We start from the raw sequence: 23762 nt of genomic DNA on the forward strand, positions 1-23762 counted from the left end.
CAGGATCGAGCAAGTCATGAAGCCAACAACTGAACAAGGGATCACAAAGAGTAAGAGAAACCAGGAAGGGGAAGAAATTAGACGGGGTCGAGCAAGTCATGAACCCAACAACTGAACAAAGGATCCGCAAAGTGTAAGAGAAACCAGGAAGGGGAAGAAATTAGACAGGATCGAGCAAGTCATGAACCCAACAACTGAACAAGGGATCCGCAAAGAGTAAGAGAAACCAGGAAGGGGAAGAAATTAGACGGGGTCGAGCAAGGAACAAGGGATCCGCAAAGAGTAAGAGAAACCAGGAAGGGGAAGAAATTAGACAGGATCGAGCAAGTCATGAACCCAACAACTGAACAAAGGATCCGCAAAGAGTAAGAGAAACCAGGAAGGGGAAGAAATTAGACAGGATCGAGCAAGTCATGAAGCCAACAACTGAACAAGGGATCCGCAAAGAGTAAGAGAAACCAGGAAGGGGAAGAAATTAGACGGGGTCGAGCAAGTCATGAACCCAACAACTGAACAAGGGATCCTCAAAGAGTAAGAGAAACCAGGAAGGGGAAGAAATTAGACAGGATCGAGCAAGTCATGAACCCAACAACTGAACAAAGGATCCGCAAAGTGTAAGAGAAACCAAACAGGAAGGGGAAGAAATTAGACAGGATCGAGAAAGTCATGAAGCCAACAACTGAACAAGGGATCGCACAACCTGAGGGTCGAGCAAGTCATGAACCCAACAACTGAACAAAGGGTAAGAGAAGAGAAACCAGGAAGGGGAAGAAATTAGACAGGATCGAGCAAGTCATGAACCCAACAATTGAACAAAGGATCCGCAAAGAGTAAGAGAAACCAAACAGGAAGGGAAGAAATTAGATGGGATCGAGAAAGTCAGGAACGCAACAACTGAACAAAGTATCCGCAAAGAGTAAGAGAAACCAAACAGGAAGGGGAAGAAATTAGATGGGATCGAGAAAATCAGGAACCCAACAATTGAACAAAGGATGCGCAAAGAGTAAGAGAAACCAGGAAGGGGAAGAAATTAGACGGGGTCGAGAAAGTCATGAAGCCAACAACTGAACAAAGGATCCGCAAAGAGTAAGAGAAACCAAACAGGAAGGGGAAGAAATTAGATGGGATCGAGAAAATCAGGAACCCAACAATTGAACAAAGGATGCGCAAAGAGTAAGAGAAACCAGGAAGGGGAAGAAATTAGACGGGTCGAGAAAGTCATGAAGCCAACAACTGAACAAAGGATCCACAAAGAGTAAGAGAAACCAAACAGGAAGGGGAAGAAATTAGATGGGATCGAGAAAATCAGGAACCCAACAATTGAACAAAGGATGCGCAAAGAGTAAGAGAAACCAGGAAGGGGAAGAAATTAGACGGGGTCGAGAAAGACATGAAGCCAACAACTGAACAAAGGATCCGCAAAGAGTAAGAGAAACCAAACAGGAAGGGGAATAAATTAGATGGGATCGAAAAAATCAGGAACCCAACAATTGAACAAAGGATGTGCAAAGAGTAAGAGAAACCAGGAAGGGGAAGAAATTAGACAGGATCGAGCAAGTCATGAAGCCAACAACTGAACAAAGGATCCGCAAAGAGTAAGAGAAACCAAACAGGAAGGGGAAGAAATTAGATGGGATCGAGAAAGTCAGGAACCCAACAATTGAACAAAGGATTCACAAAGAGTAAGAGAAACCAGGAAGGGGAAGAAATTAGACAGGGTCGAGAAAGTCATGAAGCCAACAACTGAACAAAGAATCTGCAAAGTGGATTTTTATTGAGCTAAATATCAACTATATAAGTGTGTGAGATCTGGGTTGCCAGAGTATGGTGAAATCTGGTCCAGAGTCGAAGGAAGAAGGGGCTCTTTCCCGGAGAGTAAAGAGGAAGCTTGGAATATTTGGTATGCAAGAAGAGGGTGAAGATGGACCCTCCCTAGCTGTTCACAGACAATATCTAATGCTTATGCAGGTTGTTGCTTTAATCTGGCAAGATGTAGCAGATGACCAGGCTGAGCCTGAGGGAGGTGTCAAGGACATCATCAATTTGGAGTCCCTTTGCGCTCACAAGAGATCTAAGCCCACCTTGAATTCCATCGGCTTTTATCTACCGCTAATTTGCTTTGACCCTTTGACCCCAAGAAGTTCAGATTCTTGTTGAGAGCGTTAAGCATGCAATAAACCTGAAGCCTTGCTTCCTGATCGATTGCACCTGACAGATGCCTGGTATCGGATAAGCATGCCAATGTCTCTTACCAACTAAGACGGTGATGACCTTATTGCTGGCATATTGCTCAATTTCCCGTAGCCATTCGGAGAGACATCGGAAGGACTCTTCGCAGGTGATGTCATAGGTCAGGATTAACGCGTTGGCACTGCGATAATAGCTCTGCGTAATGGAACGAAATCTTTCTTGTCCCGCTGTGTCCCAAATCTGCAGCTTTTGTGTTCCCCACAACAGGGAAGAAAAGAGAGGAAAAACAAAGGGTTGGGGAAAGGAAAAATAATAATAATGTTAGCATTGACCCCAGTGAAACCTGTGACCTCATGTCCTTCCTAGCCCACAAATCCTCCAGGTGTTCCCATCCATATCAAGTGTCCATCTTTATTTCTTTCAAAACTTTTTTTTCCAATTAAAGTATAAAAAGACAAAAAAAGCGAAAAGGTATTGATCAAGGAGAATATTTGTAGTTCAGGGTTGAAAGGAGAAGTCCTTGGTGCTCTCTGAGCTTGGTTGTTTTCTTGCAGACGTTTCATTACCCAACTAGGTAACATCATCAGGGCTAGAAGGGAGTGGAGTTAGCACTGATGATTACCCAGTCAGGTAATGAAACATCTGCAAGAAAACAACCAAGGTCAGAGAGTACAAAGCACAGCAAACTTATCCAAAACATCTATTGGCATTCAAAGCAAGTAACATGCCAACTTTAAAGTTTATTCTCCAAAGGTTTTGGCTGGATGAACTCTTCTTCATTTTATCTGGCCTCTCTTTTTTTTAATCTCTTTTTTTAAAATTGCCACACTAATGCTGATTTTTTTTCCCTTTCTTGGACAGAATTTTAATAGCTTGTTTTTCATTTTTTTTTTTTTTTGGAAAGAGGAAAGTTTAAGTATACAATGAATTCAGCAAATCCCCAGATTAAAGTTTCCAGAGCTATGGGCCAATATGGTTAATAAAGGAGAGCCAATGTCAACTACTTAAGAGTGAAGTTTTGTTACAGTCATTTAAAGTAGTGTATACAGTACGTGCAAACTATTTTTTCCCCCAAGCTGCAAATTATATTTTTTTCCCAAGCAAGCAAAAGATTGCCTTTCTTCTTAAACAATGTTGTACTCTGACCATTAGCCTCCTATCAAGTGCCCCTATATGAAAATTGCAGTATTTACTATTTTACAGAACGTTCCTGTCTGTCTTATCATGGCCTCTTAACTATAACTTACACAGGATTGTAGACTAAATCAATGGAACGGTAGACAGACTGACTATTACAATACATGATATCCAAGCTGGGTATGCAATAAACTAAGACAACACAGTTCTAGGCTGCACAAACGGATAGAATCAAGATCACGTGACGTGTTAGAATGAAGCTTTATAAGGTCTTGGTAAGGCCACACTTCGAATGCTGCATCCAGTTTTGGTCGCCACGATGCAAAAAAGATGTTGAGACTCCAGAAAGAGTGAAGAGCAACAAAGAGGATTAGGAGCCTGGAGGCTAAAACATATAAAGAACGGTTGCTGGAATTGGGTATGTCTAGTCTAATGAAAACAAGGATTAGGGGACACATGATAGCAGTCTTCCAATATCTCAGGGGCTGCCCCAAAGAAGAGGGAGTCAACCTAGTCTCCAAAATACTTGAAGGCAGGACAAGAAGCAAAGGGTGGAAACTAATCAAGGAGAGAAGCAACTTAGAACTAAGGAGAAATTTCCTGACTGTGAGAACAATTAATCAATGGGAACAACTTGCCTCCAGAAGTTGTAAATGCTCCAACACTGGAAGTTTTTAAGAAGAGATTGGAGAACCCTTTGTCTCAAGTGGTGTAGGGTTTCCTGCCTAAGCAGGGGGTTGGACTAGAAGACCTCCAAAGTCCTTTCCAACTCTATTATTCTATATTCTAATAATATATCCTCATCCTTTAATGTAGGGGTGGACAACTAATGGCCCCTTTATGACGTGTGGACTTCAATTCCTAGAATTTCTGAGCTAGCACGGGGGAACTATGGCCCCTTTAAGACTAAACTCCCAGAAATAACTCAAAATGGCGAACACACACACACACAATACAGTACTCCTGCCTAAGCAGGGGGGTTGGACTAGAACAGTGGTCGCCAACCAGTGGGCCAGGGACCACTAGTGGCCTGTGAGAAAATTTTGGTGGTCCGCAGAGAAATGTCACCCCCCAAAGCAATTAATCCAGGCTGTGTGGGAACACAAGGCTGCGCCACCAACATGGCCCGCGGGAATACAAGGCTTGCGTCACTTGCATTGTGAACAACACAAGGTAGTGAGGGGAGTGGAGGAAGGGCAGAGGGGGGAACTTGCAATTCTGCCCGAGCAAAGAGGCTCAGAAGCAACTTGATTCCTACTGGAGGAAAACAACCACAGATGCTAAACTGCTTGCTGAGCCAAGCCTACTAGCTGAAGCCATCATGAAGTCGGCAGTTAATGGGTCTTTCTGCTTAAGGAAGCCTATCCAAAACGTGTCCCTTCCAGATGCTTTGGGACATGGAGGGGGGGGGGGAGAGACATGCTTTGGGATGGAAAGAAATGGCTCCTTCTGTTAAGCTCCAGAAATCACCACAGCAGCTTACATGAGCCAGAAGAACTAAAACTACCCTCGCCCTTGCTTTTTATTCTAAAGGACACAAGACCGAAGAAAAGAGAGACGATGGAGGGAGGGAAAAACACACATTTTTCTGAAGATTGGTTTTGAAAATGGCAAAGTTCCTAAAATAATCAGCTTGAAAAGGCAAAGAGAATAAAGCAACAGTTTCCATCACTTACTTACTTTCTTTTCTTTCTTTCTTAGCCTTTCTGTTGCAACTGATCATCCCACATTTCCTTCCTTCCTCCCTTCTTTCTTTCTTTCTTTCCTTCCTTCCTTCCCGGTCTTTCTTTTTCTTTCCCTTTCTTTCTTTGCCTTTCTGTTGCAACTGATCATCCCACATTTCCTTCCTTCCTTCCTTCCTTCCTTCCTTGTCTTTCTTTTTCTTTCCCTTTCTTTCCCTTTCTGTTGCAACTGATCATCCCACATTTCCTTCTTTCCTTCCTTCCTTCCTTCCTTGTCCTTTCTTTCTTTCTTTCTTTCTTTCTTTCTTTCTTTCTTTCTTTCTTCTTTCTTTCCCTTTTTTTCTTTCTTTCTTTCCCTTTCTTTTCTTTCTTTCTGTGCCTCTGTTAACTAATCATCCCACATTTCCTTCCTTCCTTCCTCCCTCCCTTCCTTCCCTCTCTTTTTTGCCTCTCTGTTGCAAGTGATCTTCCCACATTTCCTTCCCTCCCTCCCTGTCTTCCTTCCTTTCTCTCCTCTCTCTCTCTCTCTCTTTTCCTTCCTTCCTGTCTCTCTCCAGTGTTCCAATATTTGAGGGGCTGCCGCAAAGATGAGGGGTCAACCTATTTTCCAAAGCCCCTGAAGGCAGGACAAGAGGCAATGGATGGAAACTAATCAAGGAGAGAAGCAACCTAGAACTAAGGAGAAATTTACTGACAGAACAATTAACCAGTGGAAGGACCTGCCTTCAGAAGTTCTGGGTGCTCCAACACTGGAGGTTTTAAAGAAGGGATTAAATTGGAGACTAAGTTCCACATGGGAAGCATATCATGTTTCCTTTAAGTTGTCGTCAGTTGCAACACACCCTCTTGGAACATTAAACAGATTCCAAGCTGAGGCAGGAAAGTTAAGCCAGGACTTACTTTTACTTTCTCTCCATTTATCTCCACTGTCTTAATCATAAAGTCAACCCCAATGGTAGCTCCTTGACCTGGTGGGAAAAGTCCCTAAACAAAGAAAGAAAAGAAAAATATATTCAGGCAACACTAGAGGCGATGATTGTTTGGCACAACATTATTGTTTAAGGCTTATAACCATTCATTTAGCGACTGTCAGAAGTTACAACGGCACCGGAAAATGGGACTTGCAACTAGTCCTCCCGCTTACATCCATTGCCACATCTGCATGGTCGTAGGATCAAAATTTGGATGCTTGGCAGGCAACCAACCAACCTATGTCAGGCTTCAAAGGGAGGGAGGGATTGGAATGTGTAATCCAGAAGACGATAACAAGAAACTGTCTCATGGGAACCAAGGTCGTTCCAGCATGTGTCTGCCAGAGTTGTGGAGGTTTTCCCATAACAACACCTGGGTACCTAATTGGACAATGTGACCTTCATTAATGGGCGGAGGAATCTCACTTAGCAACATCAATTTGGAGGCTCAATTGTGGTCATAAGTCAAGAACTACCTGTAGATCGTCTTGGGTAGAAGGAAAAAGGAGGAAAAAAGCCAGACTGAAGTTCTAAAACCTGCTCACGTTGGTATGTTCAGCTCATTTACCAACTGGCACCAAAATAGCCAGGTCATAATCAAAAGCATTTTTTTCCCCATCTCGTTTCAGACTGTTGGCACCGGAGTTTCCCAGAATTATTGTATACCTGGAGCCTGATCTATCAACATTTTAAAAGGCCCTAAAACCCATTTTGTCTGCAAGAGGCTGTGTGAAGCTGGTTTAAGTATTAATTCTCCCTGCACAAATGCCTCGCTGTTTCCATATGGGGTTTTAAGGACCGCTTTCAACATTACGAGCCATCGAGGGGAATGGAGACTCTATATTTCAGCTCCGATCTCCAAATGGATTTGAGTGAGCAACTGCATTCATTATTGATGCTGGGGTGTATATAGAGGCACATGAAAAATAAAACGATTACTTGCTGGTGAATTGTCGTTTTGATGTGGTAGGCAGAGGACATGGGAAAAGCAGACTGTCAAGCTTTTTCGTTTTTAATGAGATCCATGAAACAGAGCCTGTCCTGAGAAAATTGGTTGCAAAATTTAAATTTAAAAAAATGTCCTCAGATAAAACCACCAGCCAGTTGGTACCTTAACTTGTTAAGTTTATTCACTAAATCGATAAGGCTGCCCGACTCTATAGTGACTCTGGATGGTGCACGATTCAAAAATAATCAGCAAAAGAAATGCAAGTTGAGAGCAGCTGTCACTTGCTGCTATAAGTCATCCTCAACTTACAACAGTGAGTTAAGGTTGTATGTCGCGTTGGACATTAAATGGATCAGCCTGTGACTATGCTCAATTTTGCCATCTTTTTTTGTGACGGCCATTAAGCCAATGCAGCGGTCATTATATAAGCGCCAAGGACATGAAGTGAATTCCATGGTTACTAAATGAATCCACTAAGTCAATTGGGATGTATTTTGCTGGAAATTGGAAATAAATGTCGGAAGCTGGCAAAAAAAATGCCAAAAATCACAAGATAAATTTAATTTTGAAACCTGGACCATGCCAGTCTTCCTGGGTTTTTTAAAAAGACAGGGGAAACATAAGTAGAGAAATATAACTGTGCAGGAAAACCAATATTCTATACCAGATACTATATATGATTAGTTCTGTTGTGGTTCGACGGCAGCCTGTGCAGACAGCCATGGAATCGGACAGTGGGGAAGAAAGGGGACCAGTCAGGGAGTCTGGAGAGGACTTGGACGAGGGTCCTGCATCCAATGCAGAGATGGGGCCAGGACCATCTGGGAGTGGGGTGCTGCCTCCGGAGCCCTCAGAGTCTGGCAGCAGCGAGGCAGAGGAGCAAGGGGAGCCTGTTCCCAGTGTGCGTGTGCGCAGAGCTGCTAGAAGACGAGAGCAGCTGAAACAAAAGGGGCGACTTGGGAGTAAGGCTGAGAGTGATTGCCCCTCCCATAAGGTATAAAGGACAGGCAAAGGTAGAGAAACCTTTGCAGGAAGCAAAGTCATTCATTCGGTTCAGACTCATTCTCAGCTCTTTGTACTATGGTTGGTTTTCTTTCTAGTTCATTTGATACTTCTGTTATTGGCAGCACTTCACAGGAAAGAAAGGTGGGTGCTTATCTCGAGGGACATTTTGAGATTAATTACCGGCTGGGAATGAAAGCAATTCCCAGCATTGCAATAAAATAAGACTTGTTTTTAAAATAAGTGGTCTTCCTGAAGTTCCGGGAGGCCCATTTTCCCCCCTCCCCAAGCCTCTGCACATGCCCTGCACTTACCTGCATCCAAAATGGGCCACATTTGGAGGGGTGGGGTGAGTGGGGCCAGCCAGGAATGGGATTTGGGGGTTCTCCAAACTGCACAGAATCTTAGCTAGGGGCTCTCCTGAACCCCTGTAAACCCCCAGCAGCCCACCCCTGGTTATGTCGCATGAGGCTCCATCTATATTCTGCAATATTTACATTTTTGCTCAACTCATTCAATGAATCCAAGCTCTTGCCAGCTGAGTTAACGTGCCCTGCATTGATGTGTTCACCCAATGTCACAGCAGAGATGACAGCTGCTCTTTTGACAATTATGATTTAAATCGAGTTGATTTAAATCAAGCCTTTTTACTAGGGGTTGAAATCATGATTTAAACATCATGATTTACATCGGCTTGATTTAAATCAAATCCACCCTGCCTTGTACAGTAGTTTTAACAAACCGGAAAAGAAAGAAATGTCCACACCGATCATTTGTTATCATTACGTTTAAGACCTGTTTGGCTGTTTTGCAAGCCAACGACAGACCAATTCACAGAACATGATGTACAAAGGGCCGGATTTACCATCTGACACTGATGAAGCCCCGACAATCTCTCCATTTTTAATTCAATGTCTCAGGGAAGTTTTTACCCATAGCCTTTTAAAATAATGAGTATATTCTATCTAGAAACCAGGAGAATGGGAGTTCTAGTCCCCCCTTGGGCATGAAAGCTGGCTGGGTGACCTTGGAAAATCAGTCATCCCCTCCCTTCTCTCTCTCTCTCTTTCTTTCTCTCTCTCTCTCTTTCTTTCTCTCTCTCTCTCTCTCCCTCTCCCTCTCCTCTCTTCTCTCTCTCAGCCTCACCCACCTCACAGGGTGGTTGTGAGGAAAACAAGAGGGGGAAACTGTGTGGGATATGTTGACTGCCTTGAGTTATTTGTAAAGGTAATAAAGGCAGGAAATAAAGAATAAAATGCAATAATGTAAAACAATAAAGTAAAAATAAATGAAATAAGATAAATAATGAAATAAAATAAAATAAGATAAATAAAATAAATGAAGTCATAAAATAAATTTTAAAACAAGGCAATAAAAATAATGAATAAAATATAAAATAAATAAAATAAAAAATAAATAAAATAAGATAAAGCAATAAAATAAAAATAAATGAAATAAGGTAAAATAATAAAATAAAATAAGATAAATAAAGTAAATGAAGTAATAAAATAATATAAAACAAAATAAAAACAATGAATAAAATAATAAAATAAATAATAAAATAATATAAAGCAATAAAATAAAAGTAAGATAAATAAAATAAATGAAATAATATAAAACAATAAAATAAAAATAGATAAAATAAAATAAAGTAATAAATGAAATAATATAAAGCAATAAAATAATAAATAATAAAATAAAACAATTAAAATAATAAACGAAATAAATAAATGAATGAATGAATGAAATGAAACAAAAGGAATTACCTCACATCAAAAGCAAATGGTTCAAATCATGTACTGAGCTCTAAAGAGAATTGGGAGGGGGGGTTCATATCATATCCAGCCTTTTCTCCCCGTCATGCAGGAATATCCACGAGGCTCCGATCCATTTGGTACCTTCTTACCTGTGTGAATCGTCGTACCAAGCAGGTCTTCCCCACACCAGCGTTCCCGATTAAAACTATTTTGAAGAGAAAGTCATAATCTTCCATACTCATTTACCAAGCTGCAAGGAAAAAGAAAAAGGAGAACTGAAATCGATCCAGGAGGAGAGAGATGTTTCGCCTGCTAACAGAAAGCGCCGGGGAATCTAGAACACGTTTACAGGATTAAAAGCAAAGCGATTAGGTGGCAGATCCAGTGACTTTTGCGATGACTAACAGACTTTGCTCCTTCAACTCTGCAGGACAAAGGTCCCTCAACTTTCTTCCAACACTACAATATTTACTGAAAAGTATGCAAGAACAGAACTGCCAGTCCTCAACTTATGACTACAATTGGAACCAGAATTTCCAATGCTAAGCAAAGGAGGGGGTTAAGTGAGCTGCACCTGATTTTTTGACCTTTTATTTTTTATTTTTTGGCCACAGTTGTTACATCCTCACACTTATGACCTTCACAGCATCATCCCTGGTCCTGTAATCAAAAGTTCTGAGCTTGGTTGTTTTCTTGCAGACTTTTCATTTCCAAACTAGGTGGCATCATCAGTACTAGTGGTGTACTATGCTGATGGTGTTACCTAATTTGGGTAATGAAATGTCAGCAAGGAAACAACCAAGATCAGGGAGCGCCAATAATTTATCTCTTTGATAGCCCCAGCTAAATGGCATCCTCTAGCCCAGGGGTCACCAAACTTTTGGTCCTCAGGGACCATCAAACTCATAATTTTAAATCCCATGGACCAGAGACCCTGGGAAAATGCCCCCAAAAGTCTGCAGGAAAATTCCCCACCCTGTTTTTCCTACCAATTGATCATTCTTTATTTGGGATCGCAGGATTCCGTCTCCAGCTCCGTTCTCAGGAGGAGAGAGAGAGAGAGAGAGAGACTTTTGGTTTCATGCAAGGAAAGCAGCAGAAATCTTTCTTTCTCTCCCCCAAACTCCGCCAGAATGGCGCAGCCTCTTGGAGCAGGAGGCCTTGCAGGGTCCCAAAGACTAATTTCTGGTGGAGTTTGGAGGAGAGAAAGAAAGACTTTTGCTGCTTTCCTTGTGTTCAGCCAAAAGCAGAAGAAGAAAGAAGCAGAAAGAAGCAGCCCGGTGGCCAGGCCAGGCACGTGGGGTGATTGGGGCAAGTCCCCCCCCTCCCTTTCCCCCCACCTCTTACTACCTCATGTTATTAACAATGCAAGTGACGCAAGCCTTGTGTTCCCACAGGCCATGTGGGCGGCGCAGCCTTGTGTTCCCGTGCAGCTTGGATTAATTGGGAGGGGGGGTGCTTTGGCGGTGACATTTCTCTGCGGACCATCAAAATTTTCTCGCGGACCACCAGTGGTCCCCGGCCCACTGGTTGGTGACCACTGCTCTAGCCTAAGTAAACTGGGATCAGACTAAGCTAGTACTTGGAAGCAGGGGCGGGATCCGACCGGTGTAACTACTGGTTTGGTGATTTTACGTTTTGCGCGCACATGTATATCGTCGTCCGCTAGCCGCCTGGACAGCTGAGCAGAGCTGCACACGGGTGCACCGCGGTTGAAAAGGCACTTTTTCCCCCTGCTTTTTCAACCGCAGCTGTGTCGCGCAAAGCAGCTGCGGTTGAAAAAGCAGGAAATAAAAGTTAGGTAAGAGCCCGGGCAGGCGGGTGGGCCAAAAGAGCAGCAGACATAGAACCGGTTCTACGTATGCTCTCTGTTTGCTGTTCTTCAGAGCAACCGGTTCTCTAACAAAGGTGGCCAAAACCGGTAGAATCCCACCCCTGCTTGGAAGAGAGTTTAGCAGTGGACATAGCTGTAGGTTAAACCAGCCGGTCAAGAAAAATATCCTAGGAAAAGTCCACTGCAAACGTCTTCAAGAAATTCACTGGCGGTTTGAATCCAAGAAGACCCCTCTCTCCACTCCTCCTTATGGCTTTTCCTGATAACAAACACCAGCATCGGCACTGCTCTCTCTCCCAAAAAATGTGTTGGGAGACCCCACCAAAGATTTCCAACACTCATAAATCCCAATCACCTCCCAGCCAGCTGTTCTGCACATCGAGAAGACAAGGAAGTGGAGAGAAAAAAAAATTATGGCTTAGACATCCTGGAAGCCTCAACATCTCAACATCAAGAAGCTGAAATTTTGCAGATGTTTGTGACTCTGACCTTCTTTTACTAGCCTGTCCTCTCTCTCTGCCGATAAGGACTTGCCGAGGCGTTGCAGAGGAGGGGAAAAAATCCATGCTGGGAGGGTGTGTGGAAAAAAAAAATTAGGAAGGAAAACAATTCAGATGGCTGGTTGCTAATCTATGGGAAACCGAAGGTGGGAGAGAAAGCCAGACACGTACTAGAAGAGAGCAGAGAGATGAGGCCTGAAATGTCCTCTCCACATTGTAAATATTTACCCAGATTATCTGGTTGCTGCAGATCCAGCAGGAATGCCACAACAAGATACAGTCAACATGCACCAACTCGGCTAGGAGAATTGAAGTCCCTCCAATAAAAATGGTCATAAGTCACTTTTTCTTCAGTGCCACTGTAACCTTGGTCACTAAATGATTGTAAGTCGAGGATTTATACAAACACACACACACACACACGTTCATTTGTCTTACTATTTATCTAAATTTGTCTGAAATGGTAGGGTTTCCTGCCTGAGCAGGGGGTTGGACTAGAAGACCTCCAAGGTCCCTTCCAATTCTGTTAATCCTACTTTATTCTATTCCTATTCTATTCTATTCTATTCCTATGCCATACTACCCTATTCTAGTCTACTCTACTCTAGTCATCTAATCCAGTAGTCTACTCTACTCCTATTCTACTCCTATCCTATCCAATCCCATTCCTATTCTATTCCATTCCATTCCATCCTACCCTATTCTATCCTACTCCTACTCTACTCTACTCCTACTCTACTCCTATCCCATCTCATCCCATCCAGTCCATTCCATTCCATTCCACTCTATACCTATTTTTATATTCCAGTCCAGTCCAGTCCACTCTATACCTATTTCTATTTCTATTATTTCTATTTCTATTTCTATTTCTATTTCTATTCTATTTCTATTCTATTCTATTCTATTCTATTCTATTCTATTCTATTCTATTCTATTCTATTCTATTCTATTCCACTCCACTCCACTCCACTCCACTCTATACCTATTTCTATATTCCATATTCCATTCCATTCCATTCTATTCCAGTCCAGTCCAGTCCACTCTATACCTATTTCTATTTCTATTTCTATTATTTCTATTTCTATTTCTATTTCTATTTCTATTTCTATTCTATTCTATTCTATTCCAGTCCACTCCACTCCACTCCACTCTATACCTATTTCTATATTCCATATTCCATTCCATTCTATTCCAGTCCAGTCCAGTCCACTCTATACCTATTTCCATATTCCATATTCCATATTCCATTCCATTCTACAGGCAGTTACGTAGTTGACCTTACACAAAAAGTTTTGACCTTCCTCGCCAGCATTGGTCAACTCTGAACAGGATCTGTACCCAACATGGTGTCTGCCAGGACTCCTTGTGTAAGTGGGGTCTTGTCTCTTCCCCTCAGTGTGACTGTGGTGTTCCTTGACAAAATATCCATCCCATTGTGTCCCAATGTCCATCAAGAGCTTACACCGGCCCAATGTCTGTTCTTGAATGGCTGGGTGGACTGGACATTTAACGTTCGAACCATTGTAAGTCCATGTATTTGCCATACGCTAAATACATAAATAAATCTATTCTACTCTTTTACTCTACTCTACTCCTATTCTACTCCTATCCCATCCCATCCCATCCCTATTCCATCCCGTTCCATTTAATCAGAGGTGGTCTTCAGATGATTCTAACTAGTTCTGGAGAACCAGTAGCGGAAATTTTGAGTAGTTCAGAGAAATGCGGAAAATGCCACCTCTGACTGGCCCCGCCCCCATCTATACTCCACCTACCCGAGTCCCAGCTGATTGGCTGGGTCTTCTTTGGTCATGCCCTGCACAGGAGAACGGAGCTGGAAAGCAGGTTAGTGGAGTGGGGAGGGAATGGGACTTTGCAACAACCTTCCCGCAGGAGTGGGGTGGGAATGGAGATTTTGCGTTATCCTTCCCCAGGAGTGGGAGGGAATAGAGATTTTGCAGTATCCTTCCCCTGCCATGCCCACCAAGCCACGCCCAAGCCACGCCCACCAAGCCACGCCCACCATACCTGTAGTAAAAAAGTTTGACTCCCACCACTGCATTCCATCCTACCCTATTCTATTCTGCTCCTGTCCTATCCTATCCCATTCCAAATTCTGCATTAGAGGCGTGCTAATACTTTGCTATCAGTAATGCATTCCTTTTAGTATTAATCTCCAACTACTTGTCAGAAGAAAAGCTATTTAGCCTCATCAGCTGATAGAGGGACATCAATCATGACCTCACCCTACAAATTTCTTCAGCATCGCCCAGACAGAGAATTCAATCCCGAATTCTTCCAGTCTCAGCAGGATTCGTGTACAGCCGTACTCAAAACCATTTCTTTACTAGTTCAGAGGAGGATTCAATTCCTCAGGAAGTGGCCTAAGGCCAGTGCTTTTCTCAACTTTGGCAGCTTGAAAACATGGGGGCTTCCACTCCCAGAATTACCACTGTGGACTATTGCTTTCTGGCTTGCAAACTGAGCGGCTGGTTTTGATTTTGAGTTAGCGTGCATTATTCTAGCTTTTTTTTTGAGAGAGAGAGAGAGAAAAGAGAGAGGTTGGAGCAACAGAAGGCTGGCATCTTACCTTTACAAGAATTGTGTGGAGAAAATGAAACGGAAGTCTTGTTTGCAATGGGGCACAGTGCTGTGCTTAGGGTAAACCAGGTGTTTAGCACAGGGAGAAATTGTTTGTGGGTTGCAGCTGACCATCTCCCATTTCTTTCTTTATTTCCTTCTTTTCCTTCCCTCCCTTTCTCCCATACATTTCCTTTTCCTTTTCTTTCTTGTCCCTTATCTCATTATCCTTCCTCCCCTCAGCCCCATACATTTTCCTTTCCTTTCCCTTCCCTTATCTCATTATCCTTCCTTTCTTCCTTCCCTCGTCTCATTATCCTTCCTGCCTTCTCTCATCTCTGCCAGTCCTTTCAAGCAAAAGGCATCATTTCATCACATTCCCTTCCAAGGAATTTTCTTTTTCCTTCACTTCTTTTCTAACACTTATTTTTTTTCTGTCAGACCAGCCACAAACTTAAACCTCCAGGTAGAAAACAATCCTTGGCTCCATTTGCTGTGATAGATTGACAGACAGACAGACAGACAGACAGACAGACAGATGGATTAGATAACAACTCTTTCACTTGGTGAGAAAAATTTGGCGCTCAATTATGGTCGTTAAGTCGAGAACTACCTGTACACATAATTGGGGCAAAACTCACAGCAACAGAAATTTGGGTTATTATGATCATAGGACAAGATTGATTCAGCCTTCCATCCTTCCAAGGTCGGTAAAATGAGGGCACAGATTGTTGGGGGCGATAGGCTGACTCTGTAAAACGCTTAGAGAAGGCTGGAAACCATAGCGAAGAGGTATAGAATCTATTGGGAAGGAAGGAAGGAAAGAAGGAAAGAAGGAAGGAGAGAAGGAAGGAAAGAGCTGTGATGGCGCAGTGGTTAGAATGCAGCATTGCAAGCTAACTGCCCAATGCCAGGAGTTTGATCCTGACCTTCTCAAGGTTGACTCAATTTTCCATCCTTCTGAATGAAGACCCAGATTGTTCGGGGCATTAGGCTGATTCTGTAAAACTGCTTAGAGAGGGCTGTAAAGCACTATATAAGTCTAGGTGTTATTTCAAAGGAAGGAAGGGAGGGAGGGAGGAAGAAAACGGAAGGAAGAAAATAGGAAGGAAGGAAGGAAGGAAGGAAGGAAGGAAGGAAGGAAGGAAGGAAGGAAGGAAGGAAGGAAGAAAGAAAATAGGAAGGAAGGAAGGAAGGAAGGAAGGAAAGAAGGAAGGAAGGAAGGAAGGAAGGAAGGAAGGAAGGAAGGAAGGAAGGAAGGAAGGAAACACAAGGAAGGAAGGAAGGAAGAAACACGGAAGGAAGGAAGGAAGGAAGGAAGGAAGGAAGGAAGGAAGGAAGGAAGGAAGGAAGGAAGGAAGGAAGGAAGGAAGGAAGGAAGGAAGGAAGGAGTGAGCCATGATGGCAGTCATTAGAATGCAGTATTGCAGGCTAACTCTGCCCACTGCCAGCAGTTCAATCCTGACCGACTGAAAGTTGATTCAGCCTTCCATCCTTCCTTCCGAGGTGGTTAAAATAAAAACCCAGATTTTTGGGGGGGAAACAGGCTGACCCTATAAAACCGCTTAGAGAGGGCTGTAAAGCACCGTGAAGCAGTATTATAAGTTTTAAGCACTATGGCCATGTCGAGGACTACCTATCAGGATTATTCACACTGTACTCATTGTTAGCTTCAATCCAAACTTTTCCTCCACAGAGTCACATTGAGTTTTGTCCTCATTGAGAGCCTTGAAAAGCTGGAATAAGCTCAAAAGCAGAAACTGGAGCACCACGAAATGAGAAGCTGGGAGCCCCACGTGCTCAATGCCCCCAGTCCCGTTATGTCCTTGGCTTCAAAAAAAAAAAAAAAGAAAGAAAGAAAAGAAAAGTTGAATCAGGTCCTTTCATCAAGATGCAAAGTACCATTTGCTTGCTTCTGCAACCTGGCAACAGGCAAACACACCTCCTTAAGCACAAAAAAGTATTTCCCCCCCACCCCACTTCTTGTTCTCCACAGAATTCTATTAAACGCACCATAGTTTTAGCACATGGGAAATAGAGGAAGTCCTTGACTTACAACCAAAAGTGAGTCCCAAATTTCGGTTATTTCCAGTTGAAACCTTCGTTCAGTTGAGTTTTGCCCCGTGTTACTGACTTTCTGGCCACCGTCGTGCCATCTCCCATCGTGTGATTTGCCGCTGTGCGGGCGCCGTGTTTAGAATGCAGTCTTGCAGGCAAACTCTGCCCCACTGACAGCAGTTCGATCCTGACCAGCTCAAGGTTGATTCAGCCTTCCGTCCTCCCGAGGTCGGTAAAACGAGGACCCAGATTGTTGTGGGACAATAGGCTGACCCTGTATACCGCTTACAGAGGGCTGTAAAGCACTGGGAAGTGGTACATGAGTAGTGGAAGGAAAGGGAGGGAGGGAGGGAAAGGAAAAGGGGGGGAGGGAACCATGGTAGCGCACTAGTTAGAATGCATAATTGCAGACAAACTCTGCCAATTGACAGGAGTTCGATCCTGACCGTATCAAGGTTGATTCAGCTTTCCATCCTTCCGAGGTGGGTAAAATGAGGACCCAGATTGTTGGGGGCAAGAGGCTGACTCTGTAAACTGCTTTGAGAGGGCTATAAAGCACTATAAAGTGGTATGTATGTCTAAGTGCTATTGCAAAGGGAGAAAGGAAGAAGGGAGGGAGGGAGGGAGCCATGGTGGTGCACTAATTAGAATGTAGAATTGCAGATAAATTCTGCCAACTGCCAGCAGTTCTGACCAGCTCAAGGTTGACTCAGCCTTCCATCCTTCTGAGGTCAGTAAAATGAGGACCCAGATTATTGGGGGCAATATTCTGACTTTGTAAACCACTTAGAGAGGGATGAAAAACACTGTGAAGCAGTATATAAGTCTAATGGCAATAGTGCTATTAGGTTTTGGTATCTTGAGGCATCTGTTGGCATTTGGTGGCTCCTTGTTACTTAGGTTTTCTCCTACCTTTTTCTCTGCTTAATAACTGAGTATTGTGTGTGTTTGTGTGTGTGCGTGTTGCAAACTTGGCTGTTCAGCTCTTGTCAACACTGCGCCCAGCTCCAAGGGGCAGCCAACCGGCATCCTCAGAAGATGCATTCCACAAAGTTGTGCCACGTGACACTTTCTGCAGCAGCTAAACTGAAACGCCAGAGTCTAATTTAAACAAAAAAAAACAACCCACAAAATTAAAGAGTTTTGTCTAGATAACAGCACTGCCTCTCCTGAGCCAATTGGGCATTTCCCAGGGTCAAAATGGAACAGATTGCACCCTGAAAGGGGGAAGGAGAGACATACTCTCTGTGTGTGTGTGTGTGTGTGTGTGTGTGTGTGTGTGTGTTTATGCATCTGGAATCCAGATGATTTGGCCACTGTCTCCCCCTCCCCCTTTCTTCAAATGGCTCCAACCTTATGGAGCTATTCAAAGAACTAAATGGTGCAGCAATTTACAACTGGAGATTTCCATACGCTGCAAAAAAATCTACAAGGCTGCATAAATTAGCCAGCAATCTTTGGGACTAGGATGAGAACATGGAATCTGGATCTCCAGGAAAAGTGCTGGAGAGGGAAAAAGCGGTGTAGAAAGTTAGCAGTCACCCCTCTTGTAGAAGAATGAGATATTCTAGGAAATATTCAAAAGGCAGACTATTTCCCCTAAAAGAGAAATAAGAATCTTAAAGGAAACGGAAACTCAGCATCAGCTCCCTGCCTCCAGCAGATATTTTGGTGCCAGTCTATCTACACAAAAGACCTTCACCCTCAGAGCATAATAGCCCTCTACCCATTTAGCAGCAGAGCTCACCACATGGCACCTGGAGATATTACATCAGCCCAAGGTTCAACCAAACTTGACTCAGACAAACATGATTCCATATGGGAGTCTGACAACAACCAACAGAATACATTTCTCGCACAAGAACAGGAAGCTCAAGGCCCAAGAGAGGGTATAAATACATCGCTCTCTCCACTCCGTGTGCTCAACTGCACCAGAGAAACATGTGCTTGATGTGTTCTGCTCAGGGGTGGGATTCAGCCGGTTCGGGTGAACCGGATGTTAAATCTACATCTGGTTCACCGAACTGGTAGTTGAATCGACCATCTGGCCCTACCCACCCCACCCCTTCCAGGAGTCTCCATGCGGCCCGTTTTGGATGCAGGTAAGTGGAGGGTCTGCGCGGAGGCTCTGGGAGGGGGAAAAACAGCCCTCCCTGAAGTTCTGGAAGTCCGGAAATGGGCTTGTTTCCGGCTTCCGGAGGGCCTCCGAACCCTGGGGGAGGCCATTTTCACCCTCCCAGAGGCCTGAGGGAAGCCTCCGGACTCTGGGGAAGGTGAATAATGGTCCTCCCGGAAGTTCCGATAGGCCACGCCCACCCAACGATCGGGCAGAGAACTGGTTGTTGGGATTTTTGAATTCCACCCCTGGTTCTGCTCCATTAAACCATCTTTCCAATCAGCCTCCATGTTTCCGGTGTCTTTTCTCCCCACTTGGATCTGAACCCAGATGGGTATGTCTTCCAACAGCGAAAATAGGGAGATTTTTCTTTCTTGGCTGCTTCCAACTGTACTCAAGCCCAACGGCAGAGAGTGCAGAGCATGGGTGAAGAACTATGGCCCCCACTTTATGGACTTCTGTGGACTTCAACTCCCAGAATTCCACAGCCAGCCATGCTGGGAGTGGAAAACTACAAGTTTGAAAGTTGCCAAGTTTGTAGAAGTAGAGTTTGAGCTTCCTGAATGGCAAGACAGCTCTTTCATTTCCTGGCTCTCCTAAATAAGGAGCAGGCATGGCATGGAATCAATTGTTATTTACCGACTAAAATATATACAGTGAGATTTCACAGGACACAGCAATCTTGAAATCAGGTCCTTCTGTTGGCTTTGCGGAGTGAGGAAAAAAAAAATCTCAGCCAGCTAGGAAACCTTTGTGGTTTTGCTGCAACGGAAAACAGGTCAAAGTTTGACAAGGGAACTCCAAGTACGATAAGGAGCCCTGTTTTGTTTTGTCTCTAAAAGGCAGTCCAACACCTAGTGAAAAAGCCCAGTGAAAGAAAACATATATAGGAAAGGCAGAGATTTGCTTGGTTGAAGCATACTCAAGGTCACAGAGATAAGGGGGAGGAAGGGCTGAGAAAGAAACGAGGGGAGAGATTAACTAGAATAGAGCTGGAAAGGACCTTGGAGGTCTTCTAGACCAGTGATCCCCAACCTTTTTTACGCCGCGGCCCGGTATCCCCAACCTTTTTTATGGCGCGGCCCGGTACCGACATCAGCTGGGCGCCGCCATCTTGTTTTGATGAAAAAGTGCTTCCGGTGAGCTTTCTACCGGAAAAGCTCACTGGAAGCACTTTTTCATCAAAACAAGATGGCGGCGCCCAGCAAGCCAGCGGCCCGGTAGGACTTGTTCCACGGACCGGTACCGGTCCGCGGACCGGTGGTTGGGGACCCCTGTTCTAGACCAACACCCCCCGCTCAAGCAGGAGATCCTATATTGTTTCAGACAAGTGTCTGTCCAGTCTCTTCTTGAAAACCTTCATTTGATGGAACAAAGGGAGGGAGGGAGGGAGACTTCCGGTTTGAGCTTCTTCAGTGACAGACCGAAACCTCGTATCTGTGAGGCTTCGATCCGTGCTCGCTGCTGGAGCGCCCCGAGCCGGCTGGTTTCGGGGCTAAGCCACCCCGTAGAGGTGGTGAAGAGGGGGGAGACTGCCAGCAGGGTTGAGGAGAGCCGCATCTCTCCTCCCCAGCCGGCCATTACTCCCTTTCCAAGGCGGTTGCAGCAGTGGTCAGAAATGGCCACCACAAAGAAGAACTCAACTGGAAAAGAATGTGCAGGAGGAAGATAAGAAGAAAAAGTTTTGGTTGACCGGGTCAAACAGCAAAAGCAACAAATAAGGCACCCTGGAATTGAAACTATTAAAAAAAAAATAACATTGTTCCCTAAAAAGATTTTTAAGCTGCGAAGGAGAGAGAAAAGGGAAAAGATTTGGTTTTCTCCTTTTCCTATACTGACAGCTAAGAGACTTAAGCAAGAAATTGGAAAAAAATCCACTTTGACATCAATAGGCATTTAATGCTGAAAATAAAAAGTCAAAGGGATAATAAAGATTTCTGGATAATTAAAAGCTTTTGAAAACAGGAAAGGAGAGAAAAAGAATTAAAGGGCAGGATCTGGAAGGGAGGAGACTGCCTGGAATTAAAAAAGAACTTACAGCAAAATCTCAACAAGACTTCCAAAAGATACATTCTAACTGAAATATCGCAACAAAAACCCAGGAAGAGAAAGTCGAAAAAGAAATAAGAAGATATAACTCAGGACTATCTGGATTACTTGATGATTTCTGGATTCTTGGTTATTGTTTTGAATGACTAAAATCATTCGGGTGGTTGTTTAAAACTGTTTAAAATGGCTCCACTTTTAGAAGAACTGAAAATGAAACTTAAAAAGTACAAAGAAGATGCACAAGAAGGGAGAGGTTCTTTTGGCTTCGTATTTCAGTTTTTAGAAATGGAGATTTGGAATTAAGAGAAACAACAAGAAATGCCTGCAGAACAAGAAGATTGCGACAAAGAAGAAGCCATCTTTAATGCACAAGTAATCTTAGGTGGGGGGAAAAAAGGAAAGGGGGGAAAGAGAATGGAAAGTTTAAGATTGGGAAAAACAACTCCCCCCCAAAAATAGAGTGAAAAATAAGTATAAAATCAGAAAGCAACAGAAGAGGGAAATGCAGAAGAGAGAATTAGAAGTAGAGAGACAAGGGGGTAAAAAGGGGAGGGAGAAGATGAGAGGGAAGAAAGAAAGGAAAAGAAGTTATAAAGGACAGAAGCAAAATATAGAGAAGCAGGGCCTATTTAGAGATAATGGGTGAAAACTTAATGGAAAAAGGGATTCTGCAAAGGTACATAAGATAGTATGGTTATATTAGAAGCAGAAATAATTTTAGAAAATATGAAACAATGTATGATTAAAATGTCTGATAAAATAGCTATCGTAAATTCAGTGGAATGCTTGTCAATAAATAAATGTAACAAAAGGTATCTTTAATGATTTATAAAACATATGTGAAGAGAAACAAGGGAAAAATTAATTATGGAGATTATATGTGTTTTTAAGGAAGTATGATTGAACAGAAGTGTTAAAGATGTTAAGATTTTAATGATTATTAATGATAGAACTGAACTGGAATGGAATGAGGGTTTATAATTACATATATTTACAATCTTTTTTTTTAAAAGAATATAGTGTGTATTATAAGAATGTACCAAGCAGAATTCGATTGGAAGTTATGTATTATGTATTATATTGAAGGTCATAAACTTAAGGTATATATTGAAGTTTAAATAAGAGTTGAATGGATGTAATTAAAAGATATAAAGGTGTCATACTCCAATTAGTAACTACAGGAGAAAATTTGTTTAATGAGAAAAGATAATATGAAATTGAAACAGAACAGACAAAAGTATAAATATAATTATTTGAATTGAGATGAGATGATGAAAATAAAATAGAGAAAATTAAAAGAGGGGAAAAACTATATAGAAAATGTAAAATAGTGTAAGATATGGAATAGAATACAAAAAGGAGCATGAAATTGAGTTTTGTGTCTGTATAAAGAAGTTCAACCCGGGACCATGCTATTTTCAAAAAAGATGTTTTACTTGTATTTTGTATCTGTGAAAACCCAAATAAAACTTTATTTAAAAAAAAGAGAGGGAGGGAGGGGGAGAGAGAGAGAGAGAAAGAGGACAAGACAAGACAGATAGATAGAGAGGGAGGGAGGTAGATAGATAGGTAGATAGGTAGAGATATAGATAGGTAGGTAGATAGGTAGATAGATAGATAGATAGATAGATAGATAGATAGATAGATAGATAGATAGATAGATAGATAGATAGATATGGAGATAGAAACTGTAGATCAGGGGTCTTCAAACTTGACAGCTTTAAGACTTGTGTACTTCAACTCCCAGAATTCCTCTTCCAGTCATGTTAGCTCAGAAATTCTGGGAGTTGAAGTCCACAAGTCTTAAAATTGCCCAAGTTTGAAGACCCTTGGTCTAAAGTGCTATTGCTGTTGCTACTTTCCCAGCCAGGTTCTCACAAGCAAAGTCAAGAGAGGAAGCCACATTCTCAAGCCAATGTTTTGCAACCACCCATTTTTCAATCCATGCAAACTATCATCACCCTCATCATGGAATGCTATATAGACACTTTCTTAAACCACAGACCAGCTCCTTAAGCTATGCCAACCCCGTAATTGCAGGAATTCATGCTGATTTGTGCTAGAACAGACGTTACCTATAGCTTAATATTTCCATTATGCCACTGAAATAAACAAGCTTCAAACCCAGCTGTAGGTCCTGTAGAATAACAGATGTGGAAGGCACCTCAGAGGTCTTCTAGTCCAACCTTGTCTATAGTTACTCCTCGACTGATGACCACAATTGAGCCCAAAATTCTTGATATTAAGCAAGACAGTCGTTAAGTGAGTTTTGCCCCATTTTACAGCCTTTTCTTGCCATCGTTAAGTGAATCACTGCAGTTGACAAGTTAGTAACACGGTTCTTAAGTGAATCCGGCTTCCCCATTGATTTTCCTTGCCGAAAGGTTGCAAAAAGGTGACCCTACGACACAGGGTTAGCAACGGTCGTAAGTATGAACCAGTTGCCAAGCAACTGAATTTTGATCACATGATCATGGGGAAACGCTGCAATGGTCATAAGTATGAAAAACGGTCGTAAGTCACTTTTTTCAGTGCTGTTGTGACTTTGAATGGCCATTAAATGAAGTATTGTGAATCAAGAGACTTATGGCCATTTTTCACACTTACGGCCACTACGGCATCCCCAGGGTCATGTTATTTACATCCAGATGCTTGGCAATTGACTCGCATTTATGATGTGCTATTTATGATGGGGTCACATCATCCCCTTTGGCAACTCTCTGACAGGCAAAGTCAATGTGGAAACCAGATTTGCTTAACAACTGGGTTACTCATTTAATGTTCTGACCCACGCCCTTTTCCGACAAATCAAACACAATCCAAAAGAAACAGAAACCTTGTAATGCTTTTACAAAATAATTAGCTGTGATAAGCACAAGCCTTTCCAAACTGTGCAAGACTTGCCAAAAGATAACAGACAAGAAATAATTTGCAAAA

At 42.8% G+C, this 23762-nt stretch overlaps 1 protein-coding gene across 5 annotated transcripts in view; it reads right to left on the reverse strand.

Annotated features, from left to right (window-relative positions):
* RAB30 (RAB30, member RAS oncogene family) overlaps positions 1 to 23762 on the reverse strand; it is a 35655-nt gene that overhangs the window by 2724 nt on the left and 9169 nt on the right. For 2 of the 5 annotated variants that reach the window (XM_087966089.1, XM_026680503.2), the window contains exons 2-4: positions 9838 to 9938; positions 5910 to 5993; positions 2253 to 2436 (exon numbers count right to left, since the gene is read on the reverse strand). In XM_087966089.1, the coding sequence (XP_087822215.1) occupies positions 2253 to 2436; positions 5910 to 5993; positions 9838 to 9930 (361 nt within the window). In that variant the 5' untranslated portion in view covers positions 9931 to 9938. Of the gene's footprint in view, positions 1 to 2252; positions 2437 to 5909; positions 5994 to 9837; positions 10110 to 12250; positions 12273 to 23762 lie in introns of those variants that run through there. The other 3 variants (XM_087966088.1, XM_087966090.1, XM_087966087.1) reach the window with 3 other exon arrangements.

Source organism: Notechis scutatus, chromosome 5, assembly GCF_049901735.1.
Source record: "Notechis scutatus isolate UNSWTSFEM ecotype Mainland chromosome 5, rNotScu1.2, whole genome shotgun sequence".
NCBI classification, from domain to species: Eukaryota; Metazoa; Chordata; class Lepidosauria; order Squamata; family Elapidae; genus Notechis; species Notechis scutatus.